This window comes from Loxodonta africana, chromosome 9, assembly GCF_030014295.1.
Source record: "Loxodonta africana isolate mLoxAfr1 chromosome 9, mLoxAfr1.hap2, whole genome shotgun sequence".
Classification (NCBI taxonomy): domain Eukaryota; kingdom Metazoa; phylum Chordata; class Mammalia; order Proboscidea; family Elephantidae; genus Loxodonta; species Loxodonta africana.
In genome coordinates, this window is record NC_087350.1 from 35,642,611 (window position 1) to 35,654,433 (window position 11,823).

Sequence of the window (11,823 nt, forward strand, 5' to 3'; positions counted from 1 at the left end):
GGGAGCAAAAGTTTAATATGGCCAGAAAAGGGAAACAAGTGCAGGTCAACTAACAATATTTTTTTCTTTTGTTAGCAAGAATGAAAATCATTTATTCTTCAAGTTTTCCTGTTTCTGGCAATAAGCGCTCACCTCTGTTCCTTTTAAGAATATAATGAGACATACACTCCTACAGCAAATTAAGCATTTGCCTTTTCAGTGCCAAAAATGGAATGATTATTGTGGCTTTTCTGGTAGATAAGATTGTGCATTTGCATGAAGAAGGAAAATAAATCTCCTTTGCCTAAATAAAAAGACTTGGAGTGAAGATCTAATTACATTTAATTTTTAGTTTTAAAAATAATTATTTTTTCCTTTTAGCTCATGAGGTTGATTTTTTTTTCCTTTGTTTTTTTCAGTAATGTTCCAATTGTTTGCCAAAGCCATAAGGATTGGGAGAGAGAGAAAGAGAAACAGAGAGGGTGAGAGAAAGGGACAAGGTGGGGATAGGGCAAGGGAGAGGGGGAACTCACATGCTTATAGATTTAAATAGCCTCCTGGAATTTTATTTATTCAGAGAAATAAAAAGTTAAGCTGTCAGCTACTAACTGAATGTTTGGCAGTTCGAATCCACCCAGAGGTACCTTGGAAGAAAGGCCTGGCCATCTACTTCCAAAATGTCACAGCCATTGAAAACCCTATGGAGCACACTTCTACTCTGACACACGTTGGGTTGCCGTAAGTCGGAATCGACTCAGTGGCAGCTGGTTTGGCTTTTTTGGTTTTCTGGGGTTTTTTTTGAGTTTTATTTATTCAGAGAAGTAAATTTTGAAAACCAGCCAAGCAGAGATTATTTTGTTTTTGTCATTATGTGGATTTTTCCAGTTATATCATCAAATTAGCTATCCACGGAGCTACAGAGTTGGGGGTGGAGGTGGGGAGGGATTTAAACCTATTTACCCCACCACTCTACAGGAGGGCCAGTTCATACTAAGCAGGTAGAAGGTGACTTTCGGTCAGCAGTCAGCTCAATTTGAGACAGTCTTTCCTCTGGAGCTCCCATCACCGTCTCTGTGCAAGCCTGCCTCAAAGGGCACGCGACTGTCTTCACCCAAAGGTTCACTAGTTTGTGCTCATGCAGAGTCGTGGGTTATTGCAGCATGAAATTAAACAGTAATTGTCATTGTACTTTCTTCCCTAAGGACCTTAAATACTGGAGATATTCTTTGAATGCATTTATTCAGACTCGCCTGTGGCCACTTGTGCACTTGAGCAGGGCAAGTAACAATTTAAAGAGAGCTAATTTCAGCCCATGAACGTTTAGGGGCCACGTGGGCTAATGAAACTGATTTGTAGGCTTGTCCAGAGACATTGACAGGCTCCTTTGTAGGCATCTGCTTTGCACAGTTCAGAAACCCTTTAGTTTAATTCACCCAGAACATCACAAACGCAGTTAAATCTTATATATGTTGTGTGATCACATAGCTAATTAAAAAAAAAACTGCTTTCAGTTAGCTTTGAGCATAGTAAATGATTTCCATGACTATCTGGTGCTCCAATTTTTCTATGAAAATAATTGTGGGACAGTATACTGTTTATTGATAAAGATATTGGGCAGATGTAACTGATACTTACCTTTCAAAGATCTTTATATATGTGTGCGTGTTGTTGTTAGGTTGCCATTGAGTTGATTTCGACTCATAGCAACCCCGTCTGACAGAGTAGAACTGCCTCATAGAATTTTCTAGGCTATAATCTTTATGGGAGCAGATGGCCATGTCTTTCTCCTGTGGAACCGCTGGGTGGGTTGGAACTGCCAACCTTTCGGTTAGCCATGAGTGCTTCACTATTATGCCACCAGGGCTCCGAATATATAATCTGTGTTGTTAACTGTTTCATGTACTCTTTCCTTTCTTGATCATTGAACAATTTAAAGCATGATTTAAATAACTTCATTTTTTTCAAACAGGTCGAGAAGTTCAAATGGAGTTGATAGTAAGTTTTTATATTTACAACTTTCATTATTTATTTTTTTTTATCTTATTAATGATTAAGGTTCACTGTCCTGCTGAGATTTTTGGAAATTCTGTTTATGATTTTTGTCTACTATACAAAGTAGGAAGTTCCGTAGAAGAGTAGATGATTGAATATCTTTCTCCAGATAAATCGGGATTGCTACTTGGTTTAAAGTTTTTTTTTATTACATGTGTTTTACTGTGATTCTCCAGTTATTTCCGTGAGCGAGGGCATAACCACTGAGTTCATTTCCTCTGTTCCACAACTCGGTCACTTGTTTTCCCATATTGCTGACTCAGAGCCATTCATGAGATTGTATGCAGATACCTTCTCCTGTATAGTTTCAGTATAACGCAATGCCCAAAATGGCTTAGTAGGGACCTAAGCCATGTGAGATAGCTCCCCGGCAAAGCCCCTCTCAGTAGCTACTCTCAAACTTCACCACAGTCTTTAGGCCCCTTTACATAGCCTTGACCCATCTGATGCAGAGTGGATTTTTTTCTTCTAGTTCCATCTCACTTTTTCAGGTTTTCAGTAATCTCTTTGCAGGTGATTTCTTCTCAGCCTACAAACAGATTTCTATCCAAAAGGAAAAAAAAAAAATCTTGATTTTACCTTTTGTTCACATTTCTACCTCTATCCCTCACCTCCAAATTAATTAAAAGAGTATTGATGGTTGTCTTCAGTCCACTGCCCCTAGTTTCTGCCCCACAACTGTGAGGACACTCCAACTGTCAAATCATATGACTTCTTTTCAGTCTCATCTAACTTGTGACATTTGATCTTGATCATTTTGTCCTTCATGACATTCTTTCCTTTCTATGTTTCTGTGAGGGTCTTCTTCCACGGTTGGCCTTTTCTTTCTTTGTTGACTTGCTCTCAGTCTCTCTGATGGCCTCTTCTTCCTTTACTCAAGCTGGGAATCTGTCATTTACAATCCTCTTCCCATCTGACTGCTTTTTTTATGTCAGCCTCGCCTTCTAACTCCATTCTACCCCCAAGCATCTTTTTTTTTCTTTTCCTTGAGGACTTGGATGCTTTTTGTTGTTGTTGTTATTCTGCTTTAAGTGAAAGTTTACAAATCAAGTCAGCCTCTCCTACAAAAACTTATACACACCTTGCTATGTGACCCTAGCTGCTCTCCACCTAATGTGACATCACTCTCCTCTTCTCCACCCTGCCTTCCCCGTGTCCATTCAGTCAGTTCCTGTCCCCCTCTGCCTTCTCATCTCCCCTCCAGACAGGAGCTGCCCACAGAGTCTCATGTGTCTACATGAGCCAAGAAGCTCACTCCTCATCAGTATCCTTTTCTGTCTCATAGTCCAGTTCAATCCCTGTCTGAAGAGTTGGCTTCGGGAATGGTTCCTCTCCAGTCTCAGACCATTAAGTCTGGTTTTTTTTTAATGAGAATTGGAGGTCTGCATGCCACTGTTCTCCCGCTGCATCAGGGATTCTCTGTTGTGTTCCCTGTCAAGGCAGTCATTGGTGGTAGCTGGACACCATCTAGTTCTTCCGGTCTTAGGCTGATGTAGTCTCTGGTTTATGTGGCCCTTTCCATCTCTTGGGCTTATATTTACCTTGTGTTTTTGGTCTTCTTCATTCACCTTTGCTCCAGGTGGGTTGAGACCAATTGATAAATCTTAGATGGTGGCTACCCTCAAGCATCTTTGAAAGCTGCCTGTTTTGCTCCATGCCACTGTTGCTGCCTTAATACCTCCAACATTTATTTTCCTAGAGAAAAAATGTATGCTTTCTTTTGTTCCTGATTTTGTGTTTACATTCTGTGTGGTTTCTTTCCCTTTGAACTTCCCCATGTTCCTATTGGAATGATCTTTCTGAATGATAAATCATCATCTACATAGAAACCTTCAACGGCTCCCCATTACCTGCAAATGAGTCTTTCTCAATGCTTTTGACTGTCTGGCTCCAGTCCAAATTTCCAGCTTGATCCCTTTCATATTGTCAATATTTCTGCCACGCAGAATATGATCAGCCACTTACTAACAAACACCTCCACGTGGATGCCAACAGCATTTCAAGCAAAATGTCCCATCTCTCTTCTTCCCATCCCAGGAAATGGCAACTCTATCCTTCTGGTTGTGAGGCCAAAGTCTTGAAATCATATTTGGCTTCCATTTTCTCACACCTCCACATCCAACCCATCAGTAAACCCTTTAAAATATATCAAGAATCTGATTACTTTGCTATCTTCATCATTACCACTATGTTTTAAGTCACCATTGTCTCTCCCCTGTATTGTAGTATCACCTCCAGACTATTACTCTCTAATAGTCTGTTTCCCAAGAGCGGCCCAAATAGTCCTTTTAAACTGAAATTCAGATCAAGTCACTCTTCTGCTCAAATAGCTGTCCATTTCACTCTGTAAAAGGAAATCCAAGAACCGTCTACAAGCCTCTATTAATCTGCTCCCCAACAACTCTCCAGCCTCATTTCCTCTCCACTCACGTCAACCTTGCCACATATGGTCTTTCTTAAACATGGCAAGCATAGCCCTGCCTCAGGGTATTTGCTTTGCTGTTACTCTTCATTGATCAGGCCTATGCTCAAATTTCACCTTATCAGAGAGGCCTTGCCTAACCACCCGATATAAAATAGTAACCGCTCTGTCCTCCATACTTCCTGACCCTCTTAACCTGATATATATACGCTACTGTGTAGTATATACACTATATATTACATGTTTATTTGTTCAGTTTCTATTTCCCTTTACCAGGATGTAGGCAGACTTTATCTGTTTTGATTACTGCTCTTTTCTCGAGCATAGGCCAGTGCCTGGCACATAGCAGGTGCTCAATAAATAGGGGTTGAATGAATGTGAACAGAGTCTCATAGCTCCTTAAGCAGTGAAGCCAAGATTAAAACCCAGCTTTATCAGTCTCAAGTGCCCTTATCTTTTAACTATTTCACGCCATTTGTCTATGAAGGCCCTACCTTCTAGGTAAAATTAATATGTTCTATATTATACTACATAGCAAACCATATTGCAATTATAGTTTACATGGCTTTCTCTCCCAGTATATCATTTTTTGACGAGGGTGGGAGCCATGTTTTAAGCATATCTCTCATGCCTAGCATGGCCAGTATTGGAAGCTGAATACTTTTTTTTTTTTTTAAATTACTATTGAATGAATTCAGAAAGGAAGAGTCTTTCCTGCTGATCTTACTTTTTACCGTATACCCCCCAAAGGAGGTGGTTCTTGTTCCTTTCCTTAGCCAACAACAAGAAGCCTGAGAGATCTGTGAAACTAGGCTCATTATGTTGCTTACTCTACTAGGTACAAAGCAGTTGCCACCAAGAGACTGAAGCTCTCCACTTTAATTTTGCTTTTATGAAATGGCAAAACTGTTACAGAGGGTTTCTCTGAAGGCTTGTGATTTAGGACTTGAACAGATAGAAGAGAACCAGTTAAACTTGGAGGAGGTATTGCTCCAAGTTGGTTACACAGTCCCCTATAACCACATATATCCCTTTGTGTTATATCACCCACTCCCTCCTTTGTTTCTGGTATATATCTCTTAATCTGTTGTTATCATTTTGTTGTTATTTTAGGTCAGTGAAGTAGTCTGTGAATAACTTGGTGTTTACACAGTCCCCTATAACCACATATATCCCTTTGTGTTATATCACCCACTCCCTCCTTTGTTTCTGGTATATATCTCTTAATCTGTTGTTATCATTTTGTTGTTATTTTAGGTCAGTGAAGTAGTCTGTGAATAACTTGGTATTAATAATGTCTTTATATGGGTACTGTATCTTCATAGGGAGCTCAGAGAATTGTGCTTTTGGGATGTCATGAAGTGTGATGGGCAGCTGAGTGCCTTCTGCAACCCAGAGGTGTAATTGGTTCAAAGGAAATACATCTTTGAAGCTAATATTACCTGTCTCTCTTCAATTCCCTATATAAATATATTTGGAGATATTACATTGATGATTGGAAGCTGTCAGGATACCATAAGCAATAATGTGGTTAAAGAATATTAGGCAATCTTTTTCAAATACTGAGAAGCCATTCTGATTAACTTGTTCAATAATAACTTTGAAAGCAACATATTCATAAGCATGTATTTATCTCCAGCTGAATAATTAAAATGCCAATCTTCTCCATAATTTCAGAAATCTCAGCCTCCTTAAAAAGCCCTCAAGAGCCTCACCATCATTATTCAGGTAGGATGCGTGTGTACATAGATGCGTCAACTGGGCTAAACATCTGTGGTTCCGCATTTGCAAACAGAAACATGGATGAATTCTGTAATATTGCTTGGCTCCCCACCTGAAGAGTTGTGGTTCACCCTGATGAGAAGAAGATTCAATTTTTTTCTTTTTTTTTTTACCTTGCCACTGATTGGGAAAAATAAATTGCTACGATTTAAGAGAACTTGGATTAAAAAAAAAAATAATAAGTGTTACAAGTTCCAAACTGGGAAGGAAAAAGAGGACCTTAAGATCTAAAGATTCCTTACAAATGCAAAGCCAGCCCAAAGCCAGAGCTCTCAGTGCTTTAGGTTGGGGAGGACGCTGGCCTGAAACTAGTTCTTTGAGGGTTTTATACCCGCATCGGGCCCTCTGGGAACATGGCCACTGAACGAATGCCAACCCTGTAGAGTAAGATCAACAAAGACGTTTTACAAAAATGTTATTAAGCAAAGATGTCAAGGGTCTTGACTCTCTTAAGCAATATCACTTTACAGTGCTTCAGTTGTCTTTCTTTCAAAGTGGGAATAATTGTACTTGCCTTTCCAGAGGAACAATCCGCCAAAGGACTAGTTGAGAATTAAAAGGAAAACACTTTGAAATGCAAAGCAACATAACAACCAACTGGACTCATGCCACTGGGTGGTCTCTAGGGAGTCTCTGCTGTCAATGATTGATGAGATAATAAATAGGCAAGTCTTTTATGCAGTCTAAAGCTCAGTACATGGGTAAGAGCTTACTGGTGCTATAATTACCATTATTAGTATATTAAGGTTATTTGGTTAGAGTTCAGCAATCGACTGCTTTATACTGCATTCTCCTTGGTCGTGAGTAGTGTTTCTGTGGATCCCCGACTCCTCATTCCAAGCCCTTCTAACTGGGTCTTTCAGCTCAGCAGTAATCTATTATTTTGACTCTGGCTGTCAACTTAAGAAAGTCTCTGGTGAGGAGTACTGTAACTCATATTGACTCTGATCTGCTATGATAGGGCTCTTAACAGGAAAACGCAGATCACTTGCTCCTAATTAAAATTAGTCTTCAGCTCTCTCTGGGAAACGAAGGTGAACTGTGCAAAATCAACAGTAGATGTCCCCATAGCCCAGTGTGTGTGTTCAATTTGCCCTGGAAAATGGAAACAGAATGAAGACCACAAACTAAAATGCCATTTAAAAGAAAGTTCCATGTGTTCACAGATTAATATAGGTTTGGTTTTCAGGAGAGTGGAGGTGGTAGTTCTGCTTCAGACCATGTTATATAGTCTCATATAATCTGTTCCTATATAAGGCATCAAAAGACACCAAAGGTATCAAAATACTCCATCAAGTATTATTACTTTTTAAACTGTATCTTAGATAATATTATTGGTACAGACAAAACCAAGAGGTCTTTCTTTGAAATGAAACATTTTAGCCTGATGTGAATACTTTGATGTTGGCGAGGCTTTTTGTAAATTTAACTCACTCCTGCATACTTAAAATAGTAAATCTTTTTTTTTTTTTTCTTCCCTGCGGTGGGTGTGTATATATATATTTGTCATAGCAAAAAATTTTGCCATTTTAACATTTTTTACATGTATAATTCAGTGACATTAATTACGTTCGTTGTGTTGTGCAACCATCACCGCTATCCGTTTCCACATTTTTCCATCACCCTTAAGTAAATCTGTTTTTTGTTTGCAGCCATTGAAAGGAACAATTTAATGAGGCTTTCTCAGACCATACCATTTACACCAATCCAACTCTTTGGTGAGTGCCATTTCTATCTCCTTGAGGCTCTGCCAGGACAGAGGCATAACAACATCTAAGTACCTCAAAGGAAAACCTATTTTGTAGCATTTTAGTTGAAAATTTTGCTTTGCTGGTGGCTATGGTTTAGGGAGATTAATTGCCTAAAATGGAAAACTCTTGTTAACTGCCATGTCCAGCATCTACAGTTAAAATCTAATACCATGGGCATGGGACCTCTACTGAGCAGCCGGTGGGAAGAAAGCAAGGATGTTGCACCTGGCATTCACTGATTGAAGACTGGAAGTAAGTAGGAAAGAAAGGAGCAAACCAACCATGCATAATAAACACAGAAGGAAGTGATCAATGTCAACATGGCAAAAGCCAATAGGCATCTGAAGAGAAATGCTTTGTATATTGTTTTCCTATTTGTTTGTTTTGTTTCATGTCCAGTAATTGCTCTTACTTAAAAAGGAAATGTTCTTTTTAAAGGCCAAAACCGTAAAGAAAAACAAGCTCGCATTAGCCCAGGCTACTGGAGTTTCTCTGCCCTGCAGCATAAAGCATGAGCTGATTAACAATATAACAAGGGTCTTCACCGTTCTAGATCTTCAACCCCCTCACACTGTTTACATGGGGACAGATCAGGTTGGCTTCTCGTCTTTAATGCAAACAAATGCCATCTCCTTCCACTTTTCTCCATAGCGGGTTTTGCCAATCAGTAGCCTAGCTCCAAATCCACTAGGTATTTAGAACTCAAAAGAGATGGTTAGTGGCATTTATCTGGGCACCAAGAATAAATGATTGAAAGTGTGTTACTAAGCATGTTGTTAGCTGTTGTCGAGTCGACCCCTGACTCATGGTGGCTCCATGCACAATGGAATTGGACTGTTGTGATCCATAGGGTTTTCACTGGCTGATTTGCAGAAGTAGATTGCCAGACCTTTCTTCTTAGTCTGTCTTAGTCTGGAAACTCCACTGAAACCAGTTCAGCGTCACAGCAAAACACAAGCCTCCACTGACAGAGGGATGGCGGCTGTGCTTGAGGTACATTTGTTGGGAATAGAACTCGAGTCTCCCACATGGAAGGCAAGAATTCTACCACTGAACCACTGTTGCTCCCTACTAAGCATTACCTGGACATATTTTTTTGATACACAATTAAATGCAAAAAGAAGTGAATGGATTCTTTTTTTTAGTAAATAAGTGTAAAAACCAAAAAAAAAAAAAAAAAAAAAAACCACTGCCGTTGAGTCAATTCTGACTCGTAGCAGCCCTTTAGGATAGAGTAGAACTGCCCCATAGAGTTTCCAAGGAGCGCCAGGTGGATTTGAACCACCAACCTTTTGGTTAGCAGCCATAGCACTTAACCACTACGCCACCGGGGTTTCCAAACCAGTATAGTGTTCACAAAAAGCCATTTGATTCAGAGGCATAAGGAGAAAATTAAACACAAGCTCCACAGAAGCTGTGTACAGAATATGGTACTTCTGATATGAAGCACTGAACATTCTATTGCGTGGAGTCTAGGCTGAATAAGAATTGCTTCCTGTTCAACAGCCTAAAAGTGAAAGCAGTAGAGCATTTTGTACCGAAAATCTTTTAGGTACAATTGAGTTTGTATCTGAGGTTCTAGTTCACTTTAGCAACGTTAACATATTTAATCTTTACAACAACCCAATGAGGTGAGTGTTATTCTCATCCTCATTTTACTGATGAGGAAATTAAGGCTTTAAGTACTTTGTCCAAAGGCACAAAGGCAGGAAGGAGAGGATGGGGGTGTGACCTTGGTAATGTCTCACTCAAACTGGGTTAAATCATGCATTCTGAATGGTGGTAATTCACTCCCAAGGGGGCAAAAAAAATCTTTTTCTTTTTACATATAAATACATATACATACAGTTCATAAAGAGATATACAGGATATCTGCAGTATTAAAATTTTACGGGGGCATAACTGAGAAAAAAAATGTCTGAATAGGTTCCTTCGGGAGATGATAAGAAATATGATTCTCTACAGTTATAGTCTGGAGCCCTGGTGGCACAGTGGTTAAGAGCTTTGGCTGCTAACCAAAAGGCTGTCAGTTTGAATCCACCAGCCGCTCATTGGAAAGCCTATGGGATAGTTCTACTCTATCCTATACAGTCGCTATGAGTCAGAATCAACTCAATGGAAATGGGTTTGGTTTGGTTTTTGACAGTTATGATCTACAATAAAAAAAAAAAAAAAGATCTACAATAGGAACAACTTATTCTTGTATATCCGTTAATGCTTTGTCTATGTCCTCATTCTGCTGTAGTCCCTGACGAGATTCAATTCCCGTTCTCTCTGATCACTTGAGAACCTGAACTGACTCTGACTTGATATTTAGGGTGGCCGTAATGTCCTGGACATAGTCATCTTATTTAACAACTCATCTTCACTTCTTTTTGCAGCAGGAGAAGAAGTGACTGTCTACAGGCTGGAGGAGAGTTCCCCTTTGAACCTCGATAAAAGCATGTCTTCTTGGTCCCAGCGTGGGAGAGCAGCCATGATCCAGGTGTTGTCCCGAGAGGCATTGGATGGCGGCCTCCGCAAAGCCATGAAAGTCATCAGCACCTGGTCTGAGGATGATGTTCTCAAGCCAGGGCAGGTTTTCATCGTGAAGTCCTTTCTTCCTGAGGTTGTACAGACATGGCATAAAATCTTCCGGGAGAGTACTGTGCTCCATCTTTGCCTCAGGGTAAGCCTGAAACTCAGAGGTTAGAGCAGAGATAGCTAGGTCAGGGAAAGGGGAGCTGGCTATATCCCATCTAAGGCCATTATCCCCAACCTAAAGGGTAGCCTGTTATTTTTTGGAGGTGCTGATGTTTTGTTATGTTTGTTTTACAGGGTTTTGCTTTTGGGGTGGGGCATGGTGGGAGCTGAATAAGGGTAAAAATCACATTTGAGAAGCCTCTAGTAATTTATGGTCATTAATTAAGAGGCATGTGATAATAAACCAGTATTTTTATCAATGCTCCTGCAGGAAATTCAACAACAAAGAGCTGCTCAGAAACTGATCTATACCTTCAACCAAGTGAAACCACAAACTATTCCCTACATGCCAAGGTGAGGAAATCCTGATTGCCAGCCCCTTCATTTTAAGTAGTTATTCCCATCAGTCTCTTCTCAGCCTCATTAAAAGCCTAAAACCAATCTTGATTCTGACTCACAGTGATCCTATAGGACAAAGTAAAACTGCCCCATAGGGTTTCCAAGGCACAGCTGGTAGATTCAAACTGCTGACCTTTTGGCTAACAACCAAGCTCTTAACCATTGTGCTACCAGGGGTTAGTCATGAGAAATGCCCAAACTCACCTGGATGTTCCCCATGACCCTATTTTTGGGTTCTTCCTTCCATAGCTCTGGAGACTGGTAAATAGAGACTTAGATTCCCAGGGTACCTTGTCTTAATTCATTGAACTTATGTGAGTGAACATGGGAGAAAGATGTGGCAGTCTGTTTCCACAAAAATTTACAGTCTTGGAACCCCTATGGAGCAGTTCTGCTCTGTCCTATAGGGTTGCTATGAGTCAGAATCGACTCAACAGCAGTGGGTTTTTTTTTTGGCATATGAGTGAAAAAGAGAAGTCTTAGGAGAGGCCATGATTAACATCTCAGTTATGCTGAGCAAGTAGATCCTAGGTGTAGTTACTAATGTCCAGGAACATAATAGAAGAAAAACGTTTATATTTTAAGTGTAGTTTCTTCCTCATATCTTATAGAAATTAGACGCTGTGTAAGAAGGATATCTTGTTACTCACTGGAGTGTCACAATACATTTATATTCATTTATTAAGACATATCATAACCTGGTGCTGAGGACTTATAGTACGGTTTTATTGTTTCATTTACAAGGAACTTAATAAA

General features: G+C 39.9%; 1 protein-coding gene across 2 annotated transcripts in view; it reads left to right on the forward strand.

The window, feature by feature from the left end:
• The window catches only part of TRPM6 (transient receptor potential cation channel subfamily M member 6), a 195,589-nt gene that overhangs the window by 165,307 nt on the left and 18,459 nt on the right, over positions 1-11,823 (forward strand). For both annotated transcript variants that reach the window (XM_023544743.2, XM_010587507.3), the window contains exons 31-36: positions 399-461; positions 1,949-1,974; positions 6,131-6,181; positions 7,888-7,953; positions 10,368-10,654; positions 10,940-11,022. In XM_023544743.2, coding sequence (XP_023400511.1) covers positions 399-461; positions 1,949-1,974; positions 6,131-6,181; positions 7,888-7,953; positions 10,368-10,654; positions 10,940-11,022 — 576 coding nt within the window. The remainder of the gene's footprint in view (positions 1-398; positions 462-1,948; positions 1,975-6,130; positions 6,182-7,887; positions 7,954-10,367; positions 10,655-10,939; positions 11,023-11,823) is intronic.